At 39.7% G+C, this 20,833-nt stretch overlaps 3 protein-coding genes across 6 annotated transcripts; 2 read left to right on the top strand and 1 right to left on the bottom strand.

Moving 5' to 3' along the window:
* The first annotated feature begins 334 nt into the window (after positions 1–334).
* Positions 335–4,543, top strand: rab42b (RAB42, member RAS oncogene family). Of its 4 annotated transcripts, none has more exons than XM_044208731.1 (3): positions 335–736; positions 891–1,113; positions 2,470–4,543. In XM_044208731.1, exons 2-3 carry the CDS (start codon positions 896–898, stop codon positions 2,918–2,920), a joined length of 669 nt encoding a protein of 222 aa, XP_044064666.1. In that variant the 5' UTR covers positions 335–736; positions 891–895; the 3' UTR covers positions 2,921–4,543. The 4 variants fall into 4 exon arrangements, with proteins under 4 accessions (XP_044064666.1, XP_044064668.1, XP_044064665.1 ...); XM_044208733.1 differs by having other exon boundaries at positions 336–672; XM_044208732.1 differs by having other exon boundaries at positions 337–589.
* Positions 4,544–4,969: 426 nt separating this feature from the next.
* Positions 4,970–9,771, bottom strand: taf12 (TAF12 RNA polymerase II, TATA box binding protein (TBP)-associated factor). Its single transcript, XM_044208734.1, has 6 exons — positions 9,613–9,771; positions 8,781–9,008; positions 7,378–7,455; positions 6,962–7,076; positions 5,898–5,986; positions 4,970–5,711 (listed from the first exon to the last, which is right to left on the bottom strand). Exons 2-6 carry the CDS (start codon positions 8,856–8,858, stop codon positions 5,676–5,678), a joined length of 396 nt encoding a protein of 131 aa, XP_044064669.1. The 5' UTR covers positions 8,859–9,008; positions 9,613–9,771; the 3' UTR covers positions 4,970–5,675.
* A 1,216-nt stretch (positions 9,772–10,987) lies between these two features.
* Positions 10,988–20,613, top strand: si:ch211-79k12.1 (uncharacterized protein LOC568891 homolog). Its single transcript, XM_044208740.1, has 7 exons — positions 10,988–11,305; positions 12,252–12,373; positions 13,010–13,208; positions 14,360–14,505; positions 16,598–16,742; positions 18,586–18,730; positions 19,843–20,613. The coding sequence occupies exons 1-7, from the start codon at positions 11,254–11,256 to the stop codon at positions 19,928–19,930; spliced, it is 897 nt and encodes a 298-aa protein (XP_044064675.1). The 5' UTR covers positions 10,988–11,253; the 3' UTR covers positions 19,931–20,613.
* The last annotated feature ends 220 nt before the right edge of the window (positions 20,614–20,833 follow it).

The following is a 20,833-nucleotide window of genomic DNA, read 5'->3' on the forward strand; positions in this document are numbered from 1 at the left end:
AATATTTAATGTAAATATAGCATTAAACCTCCAACAAACATATTATAGAAAATGAATTATATATCCCGAGCCTTTCCTAGCGTTCCCCAGGGAATGTAAAGCTGCATTGTTATCAACTTCCCGTTTTAGGTAGCAATATTCACTCAACGGACAGGACCAGAGTGATAAGCATAGCTGCAAATTGTATGGGCAAACAGTCGCCCACCCTCACTTTCTATGATTGTTAATGATGACATGTAGCTATGAGCTGGTGAAAACTGCACGGTTTGCCTTGACATGGTATTAAATGCAGCTACTACTTCCGTAACCCCCCCACTCCCACATCTGGCCCTCCCTTTCCTCCCCTGTCCTTGTGCTCTTGCCCCACCTTTTGTCAAGTATCAACAGGCAAACTTTAGAAGTCCACACCCCTGCACAGCACACTCATGCACATGTTTACAATAGCAGTTAAGATCAGCAAATCAGATGAGAACTGCAGCGATACTGGGATCTACTTTGTGACGAACCACCACGGGAATGAGACTGAGGGACTTCCCATCAACGACATAGGAGTTTGTGATCACTGTGAACATAGACTGCTCTACTGATTGTGAGATTTATACGGAGTGGCTGCTGTGGTTGTTTCTCAACATTTGGAGTATCAAAGACAGGGAACCAATTGGTGGCAAGCTGGTGTGGGATTGCTAGTCTCTAACAGCGTTCATCTCTTTCTTTCTCTCTTTCTCCAACCACCATGGTACCATCTAGGCTGTCCAGTATATTCCTCCTCAACCATACCTAACCTGCTTTATAACCCCTTTTTATAATTCCTGCAGTGTATATCGTATTATTCTCTCTCTTTCCCTCTGTATTCCCGCAAGCTGTCTTCATCCCTCTTTTCCCACTACCAGAAACAATGGACCTCACTTTGTGGCAGTACCAGTTCAGGATCATCATGCTGGGGGACTCCACAGTGGGCAAGTCCTCCTTGCTGAAGCGCTACACTGAAGATTTGTTCCTGGAGTCCATCAACCAGACGGTGGGTGTAGACTTCTACGTTCACTTCCTGGAGGTGGAGCCGGGGGTCCGTGTCAAGCTGCAGTTCTGGGACACAGCTGGACAGGAGAGGTTCAGGTGAGGATGAGCCCATCTTGTGACAAATGGGGACAAGGTGTCTGTCTTTACATTAGAGCCAGTCATAGCTTAACACCTCTCCAAATGCAGATTTCTGATTCTTTGCACTACTGGATGTCTTAAAGCTAGCGTAGGTAATGTCGGTAGCATTTTCTGTTATATTTGTTGAAATTTTCTTTACATCCCGACAGAAATCAATAAATCAAATACTCTGGGGGAAAAAAAATCTGATATCTGTCGATGTCGCAGGCCTGTAATAAGCCTACTTGCCTGTCTACCTGCGCGCACTCTGCCCTGCACTCATTGCGCATGAAAATGTGTTTTGGAGGTGGCTTTGGAGGGAGGTTCGACAGGAGGGGGTGGGATTTTTTCGGTTGGATACTTTCAAAATCTAGCTGTCTCTTGGTAGTTTCTCCAACGTTACCTACCCTAGTTTTAATATATCTAAATGCCTTCTTTGTGCACCAGGCCTAGTAGCACAGCACTGGTCTATGCCTTTTTATATAAGACAGTAAAACAAAGAACACAGTTCTTATAATGAATATTAAAGGAATGATCTGTGTGCATGCAAATATACTATCCAAATAAACTACCACTGGTTATTCCATTTACACCGGCGCTGTACATCAGTGTTTGCTTTCAGCTATGACTGTGTATCCACCCTGTCACCCTCACAAGATCAGTGTGCAATGTGTACAGAGATGCAATATGTGTAATGCTTAAAGTAGAAATGGCAGATCTTTGAAAAGGCATTATTCTTCTTGCCGAGCATATTTAACGAAAACACTAGGAGTAACATGTTTCATTCTGTCTCTAAATTCATTATTTCAGTTCTCCAGTTGAATGAACCGTAGCAAATTGCAAACTGTGCTTGTTTGTGTTTACTTCCTCTCTGCATGGTATCTGTAGCCTGCTAATCCCATATGAGTCAGCTAAAAGTTCAGCCAAATCCGGTTTGTTTTCATAAAGAAGTTATCTAATGAAGAAGTAAGTTTTTACCAACTGGCAGCTGGGAGGACTCTTTACCAAACCTTTCCTTTGGTTTAAACATTCAGTGACTCATAGGGGAACTACGTACCTCTTGACAGCTCTATGATTAAGGTGAGAAAAACAGTGGTTATCAATTTCTTACAAAGAAACAGACTCTTTGTCAATCTGCTTATCTAAAAAAATAGCTCAACTCAAACAGTGCAGAGAATCAGCTGATTATTTACTCACTGGAACAGGAAATAAGTTGGTAGCAAAGTCTGAATTCTGCACTACCCAGTGACAGCGTAGGGAGGTTTTCATGTGCTAAAATTCAGACCTCCTTCCTCTTTCCTAATTTTTCTCTCCCATGTCTCTTTTTTTCCTCAGGTCAGTGACCCGTTCCTATTATCGCAACTCTGTCGGAGGCCTGCTGGTGTTTGACATGACCAACCGAGCCTCCTTTGACCATATTAAAGAGTGGCATGCTGAGGTGTGCGAGCGAGTGCAGCCGCATAAGGTTCTTTTTGTCCTGGTTGGCCAAAAGAGTGACCGAGATGCTCAGGGGGAGAGGGTGGTGAGCCTGGAAGAGGCTGAGAAACTGGCCGGACAGCTGGGGATACCCTATGTGGAGGCCTCTGCCAAGACAGGTCAGAACGTGAGGGACGCCTTTGAGCTGCTCACTCGTCGGGTTTACCAGGGTCTGTTGAGTGGAGAGGTAGAGCTGCAAGAGGGCTGGGATGGAGTCAAGTGCACTGCACCACAGGCGCTGCAGTTACAGAGAGCCGGCCTGGCACAGCCCAGCACAGCCCCCAAGAACAACAAGAAGTGCTGTGATTAAATTGTGGACTACTACCCATATGCACTCATGTTACTGTAGAACCAAAACCAGCCTAGGAAGTTGGACTTGTGGTGGAATTTTACTGTAATAACGGGACCATCATGAAACACACAGATTTGAAATGCATTTTTTGCACTTTGCACCTTTGTTGTGAAGATACAATCTTAACCAGTAATGTAAGAGACTCATTTGAGGAAACACTTTGGGATTTTGTATTTACAATACTTTGACATTCCTGAAATGAGTGAAGATTTAACTTTAGAAATAAAGGTTTTGTGTAATTGTTATTCTTAGCCATGATAGCGGCGTGGCAATGTTGGTTGGTCAGTCAGTCAGTCGGTCCACCATTTTGGTTCAGACTAAAATAGCTATAAACCCTAAAACTTTTCATCTAGCACCACAAGCAGGTTGACATTAGGTTTTGGGTGAAATGTCTCGACAATTATTGGATGGACTGCTGTGAAATTTGCTACAGGTGTTGAAGGTCCCTTAACTTTAAATCTAGTGCCATCATCTGTCAAAATTTCAGTTTGCCCTATACATTGGCTTGTGACTAAATAGCTGCAAAACTAATGACATTCCCATCAGCCATAGCTGTACTTTGTGTTTACTGCTAATTGGCAAATGTTAGCATGCTAACAGGCTAAACTAAGGTGGTGAACCTCATAAATATTACCTGCTAAACATCAGCATGTTAGCATTATCACTGTGAGTTTGAATGTTGCTAGAATTTAGCTCAAAATGTGCCTTAGTTCAGCCTCACAAAGCTGCTAGCATAGCTGTAAACTCTGTTTGTCTGTTTAATTGCAAAATCTATAGTTTTTTGTATTCATATGACCAAAAGTTGACAGAGAGGTTCACGCTCTCTTATGTAAGATGCTAGGCCAACAGCTGACCAGACTAACATGGACTGATGAGGTTATTTCTTACCTCAGTTCAGTAGGGCAGGGGTTGTAATGATGACATATTGAGCCAAAGCCATTGGTGCCAGATGTGACTGCTTCACCACCGCATTCAATCTACAAGGATGGGATACGATCACATCTTCTCTATTATTGATTTTTGGACCTCGAGACCTGTACAGTGGAAAAGTGGTTGCCAACCTGGGGGTCCTGATGCCCCAATAGGTCTTAAGATATATCTGAGGGGTCAGAAGATGATTAAAAAAGAAAAATTATGTTTTTGTTACAATTGTTTATTTTTGCTTTTACTTTTTATCTCTTTCAGAGTCAAAAATGTATCTTTAGTCAAACTGCTCATGTCCACCCTATGGTCGTAACTTGTAATGAGGGGTTGTAAGTAGGCATTGGTCAAAAAGGTTGGGAACGACTGCACTATAAGGACATTCTGCTTTTTCCTCAGAACCCATTTCTGGACATATATTAGTGATTCTTGTCTATATTGCTCATTCTGTCCATGAGTGGTAGCAGTTAAGGTATTGGGTCCCCTGGTTGAGATTAGAAACATCACCCATCTATGTGAATTAATATTTTGGGCCTGAGTAGTTGTCTGGAAAAAGCTTTGTTGCATCATCAATAATTGCACAGCATCCCATAAGTGAGTGATTGTTTTCAGGTGCTGTTGTTGAAATTAATTTAATAAAAACTCTAGGGTGTCTTTGGATATTGTTCTTTTGAAATGTTGTGAGAGGTTTCTATTGCAATTACTGTTCATCTGGCAGATGAACAGCCTCCTGTGCTTCTGCAACCAAAACGCAGACAATTGATTTTGCTACTAAAAGTCAGATTAAAAACAGCAGGCAATGGCAATAAGTGAAGAAGTGCGTTTTGTTTTACACTAGTTACAAGGTATAATCCTTCCCTAAAAACTCAAATAGAACCCTTTCCTATGCATGAATAACCCTTGGCTAACCTTTTCTCAGATCAGTCTGGCAACAAATGCCATACTCCAAGACGTCTTTGTGTTTGATAATGTCTTTTTTTAATTTTTTTATCTGACATTGTGAAAAGTCAACATCTTGGGAACATTACTTCTATCAATATTTTGATGCAATTTGCAGAAATATAAAGTAAAAATAAAATTTACATAGATGGTTGAAATGTGTTAATTTAATAAAACCTACTACATTCAGTAACAATACAGAACAGCACATATATGTCTAACAACAGAGACAAAGAATTTACTGTATTTGTGGCCACCATTTGCAGTAGGAATCTGGTATTATAGACCCTCTATTTATTAAAAAAACAAAAAAAAAAAACCAACAACCCCCAACTATAATCAACAACATTGTATGAGTAGAATGGAAAAACAGGGAAGCCACAATTTCTTACATACTCAATGGTTATGATTATCTATTATTGGTAAGATGACAACAAATATCAATTTTAAGGAGGCAGACAATCACATCCAAATGTTCTAGAGTATCAAAAGGTGAACTGGATACAGCAGTGGTCATAATCCAAAAGTATTCCAGTAAATGTTTATTGACAAAAATGCAATGAATATAGTTCTGCCAGGCTTAGCTTAATGGCAACAAAACAGAATCAGAGACAAGAATTACATTATTGTGTGATAGTGCTGGCAAAACACTCAAAAGTTAGGGAGTCATGACGATGAAACACTATCTAATGTAAAAAAAAAAAAATTATAATAAAAAAAAATTATATATATATACCCCCACCCAAACCGTCTCGTTCTTCTTCATTAGCCCAACAAATCCCAGTTGAAAAGGAAAGAACAAAAAGAAAAGACAATACACAGAGTGGGAACAACTTATTGGTGTACAGTCTTGTTACTTTTTGGTTGTCTTGCGAATCAGCGCCATTCTCTGAAATAAAAACAAAGACAGAAGAAAAACAGTGTTCATTACAATATAAAACAAATCACTAATATTGACAAATACAAGATTATTAATGAACAGTTGTCATGTTTCTCTACCTGTGCACACTCTACATGTTGTATTAATAGGAATATTGTAACATGTCCAACAGAAACAAAGCCTTCTATTGCTCACCTGTTTGTGAGCCTCTGTGGTGCAAGCCTTCTTGAACGGCCGAATCTCATCTGAGCCATAACCAGGAATCCACATATTCCACTGGCGCTCTGAGAAAAGCAATGTACAATGTCAGCAAGACACCAGCTGTATGAACTACTCAGGAGTCCCAACAGATATTCAGTGACATAAAACACTTTTGCTATCAGGGCTATCATTCTGCATGTGCTTTAAACTGAACAGAGCAAAGCAGCAGAGATGACAACATAGCTGTCAGTGATTTGGTTGCCATGTTACTCTAAAACTAAATTTCTCAGGAAGCTCTTGCATTTTATGACTGAATGTTTGCAGTCACTCAAGGAGATGAACACAAATTACTTTAACTCAAGGGTAGAAAACATGCTGGGTTTTTTTGGCAGAACATTTTCAAACATGTTTTTTTTGTATTTTCTCTACAGCACATACATCCATGAAGGCTTCCCTTTGAGATGCCAACTGTCAGAAGTTTTTGTAAAATTCAAAAGGAATAAATCTGCTCCCTTAAATTATCACAAATTATGTTTTCTTAAATTGACAAAAAGTTTGGTAAATAACTTTTTACATTCAAAGTAACAGTCATATTTGTTTTTTAAGATTATTTTTGGGCTTTTAGCCTTTATTTGATATAACAGCTGAAGAGAGACAGGAAATGTGGAAGAGAGAGAGGGAATGACATGTAGGAAAGATGGCAAGGACTCATCCTTGTACACTGTGCACATGCTCTTCCAGGTGAGCTACTGGGGTGCCCCGTAACTATCATATTTGAACATAAATATCATTATGGATAAAATTCATGAGATAACATTTTGGGCTAAGAAATGAATAATTCACACATCAAATCTGCATGATATATGCGCCATCATTTCAATAGTAATTCCTGAGACAATCATTTTTGAAAGCCATTATCCCCCAGTAATTACAGGCTGACCATCATATCATGTATTCTTGAGATTTTTTTATTTTTTTTATACTTGAGACACACTAAACACACCCTTTTGAAAATATTAGGTGTTACAACCCTGAAAATTAAGCCACCAGCAACTTACCAAGATGTAATTGAACATCCTTCACCTCCAAGGTGTTGGACTTGCGATGGCGTGCCAGTTGACAGGCCGCTGTCACTACACTCTCTATAAAGTCATCTGCAATTTGTAGCAGCATCTGAGAAGAGACAGACATTTTGAAAACCATCAATCGTGTTCAGTAAAGGAGAGCAACATTCCACAACGGCTGGAAAATCCCTCATATTTTCAGCCGCTCACACCATTTATTATGCAGCCAGACTTTCAATAGATTTCAAGATTTCCAAATGATGGATGTGGCAGCAATAGGTTAGGGCAGCTTTACAGCAACAAGAACATGGAGGATGCAAGTGGTATTAATTTCACACCAAACATTCTACTTGTTTACTATGCTTATGAAAAGTACAGATTTGAAACTGCATTTAAAACCACTGACAGACCTCCTCAACATCCTCATCCAGCTGCTCATTTGGGTCAATCTCTCTCACAAGGTCCTGAAGCTTCTTCTTACTGAGCACCTGGAAAGAAAGCAGACGTATCCATTCACTCAGTTACAAAAGAGCACAGGTGTGCAGATGTTGTGTGCTCTATATAGTTGTCTAATGACAGCCCTAAATGCAAAAATGACAACAGGGCACCCACAAGTCTTTTTTTTTTTTTTTTTTTTTTTTTACATATAAAGTCAAGGCCCACAAAATGGGTTATGAGGCTGAAACGTGATTTTGACACTGATATTTATAAAAGATCTCATATGTAAAAATAAAATCTTTATGCCAAATACGATACGGTTCCAAAAAGACCAACGACAATGTATAATCTAATCGTTTGAGGAGGGATAACAAGATATAAAAAAGGCAAATTTCACAGTGGGATTGTCCCTCACTTTATAGCTCTGATGTTGAGAATTAGTTCTTCTTACTAATGAATTAATGGTCAATGTCATAACGACTGTGGAGCCGGTGGGACTGTAATTAGTAGACTGTTTGTCTGGTAGAAAAACTGCACAACCTGGGCTAATATCAAAATTATAAAAAAAATTAAATTAACACGCACATGAAGTACAGAAGTGAGACAAATTAAAGGGGAAAAAACCTGAATAAAAGCAACATATAAAATGCAGATCCTTCTGTGCACCAGGGCTCACTGAATGGTTTGGTGAGTATGAAAATTATGTGAATAAAATGCTACGGCCTTTACAGTCACCAGAACCCAGTTTCACACCTATGGAAGATTTTGGACCAACATGTAAGACAATGCTCTCCATCACCATCTCCATAAGACCAAATGATATAATATAAACTTATCTTCAAATCTATTTAATGATGTCGGTGACTGCCTCTGATGCTATATGTCCTTTTGTTGTGTCTGGCTATGTTTGTTTTTCTTTCTATGTGCTGTACTCAGGTCTATCTTGCAAAAGAGATCTTGATCTCAATGACATTACCTGATTAAATAAAAGGTTGTATATATAAATGAGGGAATATCTTGTATTGTATGAATGGTGTTCATCCCTCCACAGACTTGACAAGGAGCACTGAAGCTGTTCTGGAGGCTCGTGGTGGCCTGACTCCATACTAAGACACTTCATGTTAGTTCTGCCTTTAATTTGTCACCCATCTCTATATGAAATGTAGTGCTAAATGCTAAACAATTTTGGAGCTCATATTTGCAAGGGAAATGTTACTGCTTAAATTCTACATTATGTGATTCATGTATGTGTGCAGTCATCCAGAAAGCAAGTCAGCGGGACTCTATACAGATGCTGGTGCAGCAACCCAGCCCAGCAACAGCATCTTTGGGTTTGGTGAGTAAAAAAAAATAAATAAATAAAAAAAATACTGACCTGAGATCCCTCTGGACTACTTCTCCCAGCAGGTCCAGGCTGCAGAGCCTTCACTACTGTTGCGGTGCTGTTAGCCATGCTAGGATGCACAGGAAAAGTGGAGGGACTCTGGCGTTTCACAAGAGGCAAAACTGTTGTTTGTTTGCGCCTGTATGTGTCAGAGTCCTAAGTGACAGAACTGGGCACAGATATGATGGATTATCCTTTACAGGGACCACGTCCGTATATCTGGGGAAAACAGGAAGAAATTACAAAATAGGTTGATAAACCTGCTTGCAGAATCTTTATGCAAAAGCCATTTATTAATGTTAGTCTTAAGTTTTGTTTTTCCAGTCCTAATATGAATTATCTGCTCATTTTGTTTATTTTACTGTTGTTTATTTGATTCTTTCATTTTCTATTTTTTTTACGCCCGATTTTACTTAATTGTAGGGCGGATGTTTAATCTTTCTCCCCTGTAAATCACTTAGTAACTTTGTTTTGAACGGTGTAGTATAAATAGTTAACTATCATTATTACTATTAGCTACACGACACATGCAGACACTTAACTTAGCCGTAAAACAACGCTGTTCAAAATATTAACCAAGTTAGCAAAATAACAGCCCACTCGTAAAATAAAAAAACAGTCAGGAAACTACTAAGTGGCTTCGCAGCTTCAACAAATAAAGGAAACGCGTAAGATACGGACCTTAACATAACGTTATGTGCTAAAAACAATAGCAGCTATCAAGCTTTGAATTTAGCCGGACAGGCTAACATTAGCAGCTAACCCAGCGCCGCGGCTTTATGCACGCTGCATTCGAAAATTACGAGCTAAACTGTCAACTTACCCAATTAAACAAACACTATCTGTCCATGTTTCGATGTCGTTGCAACGACAATGAGTGAGTTTAATACAAAAAGACTCCCTCAAATTGACTCTACACAGCTAGAAAAATCGCCTAGCAAATTTTCACTACTTCCGCTTTCTTTGTGTCTATTTCCGGTGGCAACATAAGGCCTCTTCTCTGCCATCTGCTGGATATTTTGTAGAACGACACCAGGATTAAACAAATTGATTTGTTTACTAAAATCGACCTCTGGTCGCAGTGGATACGGTGCAGTGAACGCTAGATAAACATAAAGGGACATAAATGGTGTAGAATGTTTTCTTTTATTATTCCTTCAATTAAACAACAAACAAAAACAAAACAAAAACAATGCAAAGACACAGGTAATTGAATATCATGAATTCAATACGCAGATGCCTATTCCATTAATACTACTACTAGGCTACTACTACTACTACTAATAACAATAATAATAATAAAAGCAAATATATACAAATAACGACAATAAAGCGTGTTCATACAGCCAAGACAATTTGAAGAAGTATTTTTTTTTCTGGCAAACCACCAACATTTATACAAATATTATTTGGAATGACATACATTAAGAAGTCATATTCATTAAGACATCTTACAGCCAGTTTACTTTAAGATTTGTGCAATACCTCCAAACCACCTTCAGAGCGCTTTCTTTATTCTTCCTAATAATATAAAGTAGTTAATATCCTTAGCAGTGATTGTTATTTACATAAGGAGATAATACAGTACAGAAAAAGTGGGAGAGAACATCTGACTTAGAAAAAGTATTCTCCCAAGAATAAAGAGGTCCCTAATTTGCAGCCAGTGGTTAAATATAGTCAAAGTTTTTAAAAGAAAAATGTAAGTCTGTGTATGGTTTTTGATACATAAATACCTAAATATTTTACACATTGTTTTTGCAGCAAGACGCATACATAGAATGAAAGTGAAATACGAGGGCAGGTCAGATAGTCAAAAGATGACTCCGTAAGCATTTTAAGTCGGCGTACAGCAAATGATCTCTGAGACCCTTTGACAGACTGAATTTCTTTCGATTGTGTCTCCTGTCCAGCTCAGGTTAACAGCTAATCAATCAAACGTCACAGCAAATGAAGCGTTAAAAGATTGTTTGTTCCGCATTACATATCACAGCGGGATATTCCGAAGCTTTCTGGCGAATTCTGTTGAATTTGCTCAGAAAAATACTGACATCAACAACAAGCTGAGACTGAAAACGTGATAGCCCCGACTCCCCTTAGAGACAAATGACGCACTGGCTGAATTTGATTAGCCTATCGGATTCGGAGCAGCTCAGTGCCTCTTCATTTACAGTTCACACAAACAATATTTCAGGCGTAAATACTGCTCAGCAAAACAGAGTCATAAGACCGTAGACATATAATAGGGCTTATTGAGCAATTTATTTCTAGCTATATAATGATTTGGATGGATAGTTTCTTTGTGCTTTCAGAATTTCAGAGTACTTTGAGCCCACTTCCTGAAAAAAGAAGACTGAAAGCCACACCCACACATTATAGATAAATACTGAGGAAACTTTCATTTCAGATTAGAAGCTGCGCAGGACTGCACGCCATTTTTCTGATATTGAAAAGGTTTTTCACAGTCATGAAAGTACTTCTAGTTGTCGCAGTGGTCGCCCTGATTCATGGCAGTTATGGTAAATATGTTTTTATGTTATACAAAACAAAACATTTAATTTTATTGTTTCTTAAATGAGCTATTGGTTTAATATTCAAGTCTGTTTCTGGTATTTTTTCACAAACATATTCACTTGGTTGTGTGTGTGTGTCTGCTTCTGAGTTTGTTTATCCTCTAGAGAAACCGCTTTATTTTCTCATCTGTCACACTGATGGGTTTCCCCTGGTGGTTATGAGACTCAGACTAAAACAGCAAATGTTGGTGGAATTATCAAGGGACTGACGAGAAAACAGCTAAATATTTTTACACACACACACACACACACACACACATATACACACATATATATATATATATATATATATATATATATATATATATATATATATATATGTGTGTGTGTGTGTGTGTGTATATATATATATATATATATATATATGTGTATATGTGTATATATGTGTATATGTGTATATATGTGTATATGTGTATATATGTGTATATGTGTATATATGTGTATATGTGTATGTATATATATATGTGTATATGTGTATGTATATATACATATATATATATATGTGTATATGTATATGTGTGTGTGTGTGTGTGAGAGACTGTTTCTCTTACATGTGAGAGACTGTTTCCATAAAATTCACATCTTAACTGTGAAGAAATAATGCAAACTGTTTGTGTTGTGCAGTAATTCTTGCCTGAAGTCAAAGACAAATTGCCGCTGTCTCTCTAGTGACAGTAAAGTGGAAGAACCTGTTGCTGGTCATGTGGTCATTGTGACTTTGAGAGTATCTTGGCAGTTTTCCAGCAGGAGCCTGAAACAAATGTCAGGAAAAGGGAGAGGTTGTTTTGAAAGTGTTGACCAGAACAGCAGCTAGATCCCCAGTGCAGGTCAGCTCCCTGCCTGTTCATGTTGTGATCAATAACCCGCATCTGTAATCTCTGTCCACATGCAGCCACATTGCTCATTAAAGGGCCAACCCAGCCAGTTCTGGAGGGAGAGAGTATCACACTGGAGTGTATGTACTCAGACTCTGAATTCAACATCAGCCATGTCCACTTTGAGGTCTTCTCCAAGGTGAGCCACAGGAACATGGGTAGGTGGGTGTAAGAGGAAATAGAGGAAAGAAGTTATGCTTGTCAAAAGGTCAGGACCCTCCACTCACCATTATGTGGGTTTGCTTACATCACTGCAGGGTTGGTAAGAAAGGCCCAAGTGCTCAAGTGTTTCATTGTTATTGTTTGAATTATTGTAAAATGAATGTAAAATATTCTCAGTGATTTAATTCTTAATTTAACTCTTGTATTAGTGGAAAAATTATTAATAATTTTACTATGTTGTTTTTTTTATATACAGTCTGACACTGCTCCCTGAACATTGTCACATGTCATAACATTTATAGCCTAAACTAATTTGCAGTGCCTGTCTCTAGATAGGCAGTCAACAGCTCTATGTAAATATCACATCAAGCAGCTGGCTGTTGTGTGGTTCAACACAGTGGCGGATTTTACAAAAACTATAACACATGAAATGTAATCCATCAGAATGCTCCTCAAAGTTATTTTCTGTGATTATGTTACTTTTGCATTACTCCTGAATCTGATATTTAGCCCCAAAGTTCTCAAAATATGCATTTAAATAGGCCATTATCATCACCAGTATCCACAACAATGATCTTTCAATGACCAATCTTTCTTTCTTTCCCTTCACCAGTATATACAGAGCTGGCGTCCAGTTTGGGAGCGATCTTGGTGCTCCTATTTGATGCAAATTGAGCGAACTGCAGAGAGACTAGTCCTGTCCATGCCCCATGCAGGAAGGTTCTATGAGGGGCCCTACCGCTGTGTTTCCGACGCAGAAAATGTGACTGCGCCAGACAACTCCTCCCAGCCGCTGGCCTTCAAAGTGCATTGTGAGTGCCTGGGATGATATGGGTAGGAGCTGTGTTGGGGCTGTCTGCTGAAAGTATGTGGAACAATCTGTGTCTGTGACACTATATTTCCTTTCTGCCAAATAAATAAACCATGTGTCCTTCAGTGGTCAAAGAGATTTCTGCAGGAATCTGACAATAAGCTAGATAAAAATGTGACGTAAGTAAGATACGCAGCTTCTGAGTTTCACTTTCCAATCAGGAAAGGCAAGGCACAGCTGAGAGTGTTGACATTACTAACAAAGGAGGAATTATATAAAAAAAAAGATCTAAATGTACATTGGTAAACAGTCTAGGTGATAAGACAGAACAGAGATACTCTGAAACCTTGTAATTTTCCTCATATTTCCAACCAGCAGGAGGTAAAGATAGACACTGTGGACACAGCTTTCTTCACAGTGAGGGATAGAAAAACACATGAATACTTAATAACACAAGACATATCTATGCAGTGCAGCTGCAGAGGGTGTACAACAAAATAAGTGCAAAAAGTACAGATGCAGTGCAAAGACTGTTACCTATGATAGGTTGACTACAGTCATTTCACTTTTTTTTTCTGCACTCCGAGCAAACAAAGACTCTTGGTGGGGCTCAAGTTTGAAACTATCAGTGTAGGATCCCCAGTTGCATGAAACGGCATCCGTGGCATAGCTAGTCAGATTATCAGTGTCCTCTATCTTCTCAGTGGCCATCGAATCGACCGTGATGCGGTTTGATAGGCTCCTCAGCTTCATGGGGGGAATCAATAAGAGGCAAAGATTAGAATGGACTAAAGGACCGAAGGAGACAGAGAGGGAGAGAAGCCAGGAGCTGGATGGACGTGGGCCATCTATTGAGATGGAAGAGAAAATTAGCCATTATTCACAACACTGCCTCTCTAAAGACTTCGATAAGATGAAGCCTATTATCATTTTTATTGATTGCTTGGTACAGTCTGTACCACTGGGAGGCATTCATACTTCAGCCTATATACTCAAATATACTTAAAAGATCTGAGTGTTTACCAGCTACTTCCACTGCAAACATATGCACATGTCATGTCACAAACTCTTGAAGAGGTAGTGTCAGCGTACATTACATTTCTTGCTTCATTTAATGCTCGATCATGCTTCCTCATTCCTGCTGCGTTGCAGATATGGGGGAGCTGTCACTGTCCAGGGAAGGCTACACCAGCTACCTGGGTGTCCCACAGGAGCTGAAGGTGCGACTTGGGGATGACGTGGTGGTGAAGTGCTCTGCCAGCTCATCCGAGGAGCCGAGCTATTTCTGGAATAAAGACGTGAGAAAGCCTCAGGAATTTGCACAGTGGCAGTGTCCTCATTATGCTTTTGGGAACTTGTCATTCTCTCTCCTGCTCCCTCCCTCCACTTTCGACGTGACCTCTTTATTTTTTTCCTGTCTTGTTCCAGTCTCTCTAGGTCCCTCTTTCTCTCCTTGCTTTGCTCAAGCATTCTCTTAATTTGCTCTCCTCTTCTAACACAACTCTGTTTCTCTCCCTGACTTTCTCAAGCCACTTGTTTCCCCTCGCCTGTCGTCTTTTCATCCCCTCCTCTGAAGAAGTGCTCTGTATTTAAGTGACCGGTTGGCTTAGGCCCACCGCTCGCTGGGGATTGCAGCTTGCCCACTTACAGAGGATTAATAGTTTAATGAGGTCTAGACAAGAGCCAGTCAACCTGAAAACAATTATGTGGATAGATTTCTAATGATTTTTTTAGTGTTTGGGTAACCAGTATTGAATTATTCAACCGGGCTCTTCACTGAGCTAAGAAACCCTCGCCTGAGGGAAATTAAGATGTGTCAGTGTAAAATGCCATAGTGACAATAGGCATGTAGAACAAGAAGACGTTGATGAGTCGGGGAGATACACTGTGCCCTTGTGGTCAGAAAATGGTATTACACTTTCAAGGTGTCCACCACCACTACCGCCACCAGCAAGTAACAGGTGTAATGAAGCTATGAAGATATCTAGGGAACAGGCAGACGTAATTGCCAAGTTTCCCCTTTTGTTATTTTTCTTGATAAGTCTGCTCGGGGTTAATATGCTTGTTAAAGGGTCACTGATAATCCGGGTTTTAAATGGGCTTACAAGTCCAAATCCAATTCAGTGGGCATTTTATACTGCTAATACTGTTTGTCCTCCACATGATCATATGTAGTGCTTTAGGTTTTTGTAATTATTTGTTGAATATTGTTGAAGAATGACTGACACGTCCGTCACTGTATGGAGTCAGAATCATTTAGCGCACCAGCAGTCAGGATTCACCTGTTGATCTACTCGTTCTCCATTTACATAAGTCACAAGACCTTTGGAAAAAAAGAATGACACATTCAAGGAAATGATGAGATGAGATGAAATGTTAGTGGGGAGTGTGTTTGTGGGTGTGTGTTTGTCTATCTCTGTGTGTAAGCCCACTGTAAGTATGACAGGAATGGATATGGGGCAAAAAGCTGCATCAGAATGGCCCACTTTGACAGACAGCCGCCGTGGGCACATTGGCCCCCGGTAATGACAGCAGGACAGAGGCAGAAATGGGCCACTGCTTGGGAGCCAGTGGATTTGCATACAAAATGCTGCTTTAGCCAGACCTGGCCTTTATGGGAAATCCTCTTAATTCAGATCCATTCAAATTGAAATGGACTTTCTTGGCAGGAGCTGCAGCTCCCAGGAGCCAAATCATTTGCATGGTGTAATGTCTTTTTTTTTTTTTTACCCCCTCCTCCACATTCGTTTGTTTTCCAATCCTTGTGTTTGGCCTATTATTTGTTTCCTCCCATGTCGGGCTGTATCTCATAATAGTGCTGCTATTTTTGTGTCAACAATTCATCCTGCTCCCTTGCCATCTCATTATGTGTTGTGTTAACAGTGTGTTGTTGTGGCATCATTCTTTGCGGATGATGGTGTTATCTGGGTTATTGACTTATGTCGATGTGTGTTCATTCATTGGGATTACTGCTCAGGTAAATACACTTCATTTGGGACTTTGGGGTCTGTTCTCTGAGGGCCACACACCAGCAGATATTTCTGTCTTTCAGTCTATGTCCCGCTGCCATTGCCAGTCTATCTTGTTCTATTTCGTTCTCTCTTTGTCCGCCTTTCCTCTTTCACTCATACACAAATCCAAAATAACACTTTCTGCCCCGCTTCTTTTTCTTTCTCTCTTTTATACGCTTCATGTCTGATAGTCTGTGTTTCTCTCTCCGTCTCTCTCTTTTTCCAACTAACTATTCTCCATCTCTCTTGTGCTCTCAGCATAATTTTAATTTGTAGGACTTTGTCGATTCTCTTAGGGCTGCAAACAATCCAGCCAATAAAATATTTTTTCTACTTCTAATTCTCCTGTGCCCTCTTGTATGTCTTCTTTCTCTCTCAGGGGGATGACTGGATCCTTCCTTCCTCTACACTGACGCTGAGGAAAGTGAGGGCGGTGGATGAAGGACAGTACACTTGCATGGCCGAGCATCCCTCTGTGGAGTCACTCCGCAAGACACGCACCGTCAGCATCACCGTTCTGTCTGGTAAGAGGAGACTTTAGATCTACCTGGACAAGTCCTGTTGTCCTTCATATCGATTGAGTTGTTTCTCGCTTCCTCATTCTAATAACTGGTTTGAGCTTTCTTTGTAACTGTTGGGAAATTCAGATGTCAACATCTCCTAAGCAAAACCAAAAAATATTTTGTTCTATTTCCTCTAAATTAGCCACTCAAATGTGACCACAAAGGTCAGGTGTTTGGGTGCAATTACGTCATCATGAACATGTTACAAGTTCTCATATGTAAGTGTGACACCTTTTTAAAACCCTAAATTTCTAAGGAGGTAGTGCAGGGTTGAGGTTTAATGTATCTGCACACAGAAATGATAAAGAAGTAAGAAAAAGACGCTGAATGATGCTGTAATAAAGAGAGGTGAACACATTTATTGAAACACCTCATATAAAAAAGGTGACATAAAATGTCAATAGAAAATAGGCAAGATGATACCAGAGGACATAATGCATTTTAAATAACATGCATAAAAGGCAATGACAGAACTGCACCAACTTTAAAGGATAAGAGGATCATTATTAGATCTACCAGAAGCAATGATTTTACCTGATCTTTGATTTTCTTTTCTCTTTTGACAGAAATAGCAAGCCAAACATAAGTGCACTCTAGAGCACAGAGCCTTAAGAGAAGTTAGAAATACTTGTGAGTCATTAGAAACTGAAATTTGTGAGCAGGTGATTGGTTGCTGTGCTTTTGTTATTTTATTTTATTCTATTTGTTCCAAATGATATTGTATAGTCTTTTGAGATTTAAATGCACCCATGGGACTTTCTAACATCATCAGAAAGTATACAGTATAGTTACATTACATATAGTACATGATAATACTAAGCGAAAGACAACAGTCACTCCTTGATTAGAAGTCTGGTTGTCTATTAGCTTTTGTAGATGGTTGTCTACGGAGTGACAGTTTTTCTTTTACTGAACCTGTATGACTGACAAACTGTCTTATTTCTCATGAAACGTGAAGATTGTATTCAAGTGGAGAACTAATTTCATTACAACATTATAGCTAATCCAAGTTACGGCACTTCATCTGTCTTCATCATCTTTATCAGTGACCTGTGAGATGACTGCACAGTGTTAATGCACTGCAGTTTTTAAACACTCTCCTCTCACCCAGTAGGATTCATAAGCCTTGTGATTTCAATCGCTGAAATTATGCAACCTCTAAAAATGCAATTAAGCCGATGCATGTTATTTATTATGGTAGAGTTATCTTATTACTGCTGCAATTGACTCATTGGTCACCGCGCTCCACAGTGTCTCCAGTATTTTCTCTGAAGCACATGTACTAATTAAAAAGGTAATATTCCTAAATGGTGAAATAACGTTTGCTCATCGTTGAAAGTATGGTGAGCAAATGTTGCATGTCACTGCTGTTGCTTTGAAGTTGCACTACAATAGAACTACAAACCTTTGGGAAACATTCCTGGTGCAAACCCCTGTGACTCCAGCTACCATGTGTTTGTTGCTGCCTCAAATCCTCATAATCTTTTTTTCAATCTTTGTCCACTTTGTCCACTACACATAAGGTCCACGAAATCCACAAATATTGTATATAATTTGGAAAAGTATGCACATGAAGGAGATAATCAGCCAGTTTTTAAAATAGTAAAAAGCCAACTTCTTGAAGATCCTTGCTGCGTATGACAGTATGACATCTGAACTCCAGGCAGACACGCTTTTCTTCTACAAACAAACAGGAGGTTTCCTTTTAGAAGCTTTGCCTGGAGGCGTGAAGCTCATAGTTTTGCTGATTTCATAGTCTGTGTGATGCATGTTTCCCTTCATGTCTGACTGATCTGTCCCACAGAGGATGCCCCCTGGTATGAGTCTAGTAATGGACGTCTCCTGTTGATGACCTCGGCGGCGGCTGTGTCTCTCTTGGTGTTCATCCTCTCCATGAGTGTATTCCTGTGCCGCAGGGCCAAGCAGACCAAGACCAGCAAGGGACCCATGTAAGAAACGACTGTTTGTTCATGTCTGCTCCTCTTTCATAATAAGAAATTCCTTTACTTTACTTGTGATCTTCATTTTAAATCATGTTCAAAATCTGATGGATAACGTGCCTCTGAATGCGAGTAAATGTGTGTGCGCCTGTGTGACTGTTTGATTTCTTTACACCGCTTTATCCACACACTCACCTTCCTATTTTCCTTAACTCAGCCCCAGTCTCTCCTTCTGCAGTTTGACTTTATATTACGGATATGGTTATTGCTGCAATATTTCATTCTGTCTCATGTGATAGAACCAAGGCCATTTCAGTTACAGTGTGTGTGTGCTTTGGTGTGTATGCTAGTGAATACCTTGGTGTATACTTCACCTTGTGTGTGCGTGCGTGTGTGTGTGTGTGTGTGTGTGTGTGTGTGTGTGTGTGTGTTATGTATGCCAAGTGTTCTTGCAGAAAACCTTTCCACACACAGACTAGAGCCTGTGTGCTGTTATGTGTTTTAAAAGGTGTTATCCACACTGAATATTAAAGTCTATCTCAGTAGGTCTGACCCACTTGACCTCATCCTTGATCTCCTTCATGCTCTCTCCTCTTCCATGTGTTTCCACACACTTTCTGCTTGTGAAAAGCCTGGGCTAATGGCTCCAGGTTTAATTCTGTGATAGTAAAGTATAAATGAGGCTACAACAATGATAAGAGCATTAGTGGAAGGCCCATTAAATCTGTTGCTGACAGTATGTTAATGTGCACCATGACCCCACGTAGCTTTGCTCATTAACTTCTTTTCCATATGGGCTGAAAAAAGCATTTTTAAAAAGTGCCTGAGTCATACATGATTTCTGTGTCTTTGTGGTGGTGTAGAAGAAAAAGTTTAATCCTTACAACTGTGGCTGGGCATGTGCTGCCATGTGTACAGTATATGAGCATATGAGCATGTGTGCATAAATAGAGAAACAGAGCGAAGGAGAGAAAAATGGACTTTCATATCAACAGCCAGGTGTGATTCCAATGCTCGGTTCTAGTCTATAATTTCCTCACTTATACTTTTCTAGCGCCTACTGGGAGGTCGATATACTGATAATCATGCTCTTCTGTCTTTTCTTCGGTCCCTCTCTTCAGTGATGACCGATCTCAGAAAAAGCCCATCTACAAAACCAGTGTGGAGTCTCTACCCTCCACCTGCGGAGACAAACAACCTCTGGTGTGACTACACAGGCAGTTGGAAGGATGAGGAGGGGAAAGAAGATGGAACGAGAGACGAGGAAGATGGAGTGGGTGGCCAGAAAATGAGGGATGGCATAGAGGAGATACTTAAAGAGGGAGGAGATGGTATAGGGTTATGGATGGTCACATTGGGGGAGGAGAGAGGGAGGAAAGGAGGGAGGCAAAGTGGGATATTTGGAGATTGTAGGTAGAGCAAAATCAGTTACATGCTGGGTGTAAAAAAAACCAAAAAAAAAAACCTAAAAAAACCTGAGGGGCAAATGATTGCTTTAGAGACACATAAGCTGATTTGCTTGTGGGCGTATACTGCAGTTATGCGATTGCAGTGTGGAAAATGGTGAGCTACATTCTTAGCAAAACATTGATGAGTCTTGTGTACTGCAAGAGCTGTAAAGATTCCACATGTAATTCTCTCCTTTCTGTTGCAAACATAATTGCTCAGCTGTGTATTATGAATGAGCCATTTGGGTGATAGGACAAGGTTTTATTGTGTTGATTTGTTTCGCTTTCAACCTTTTTTTTTGCAAAGCAGAGCCAGCTCAAAGCATCTGTGAGAAGGTTATTATAATCTCTTTACTGTGACAGCTCTCAAGCACATTGCACTCTACAATTTTATTTAATGTACTTTGGATTTCTTTGATATTAAATGGCTTTCAGAAAATAATATTTACCGTCCTCATGTGTGCCATTGATTTTGTTCCATTTTAGAGATACAAAAGAGGTTGTAGTATTGACAACGTGGTGAAAGCCGGCCATGCATGCTCACTTGGCCGCACATCTTCTCAATCCAATGCCATCTCAGGCTTGCATCAGCTTGTTTACCAACCTTTCCCTTCAGTCTGTAAGACCTTACTCTGAAGCAATGACCTTTTCTCGCAGTATACTG

The sequence above is a fragment of the Siniperca chuatsi genome, linkage group LG9, assembly GCF_020085105.1.
Source record: "Siniperca chuatsi isolate FFG_IHB_CAS linkage group LG9, ASM2008510v1, whole genome shotgun sequence".
In the NCBI taxonomy this organism is placed as follows: Eukaryota; Metazoa; Chordata; class Actinopteri; order Centrarchiformes; family Sinipercidae; genus Siniperca; species Siniperca chuatsi.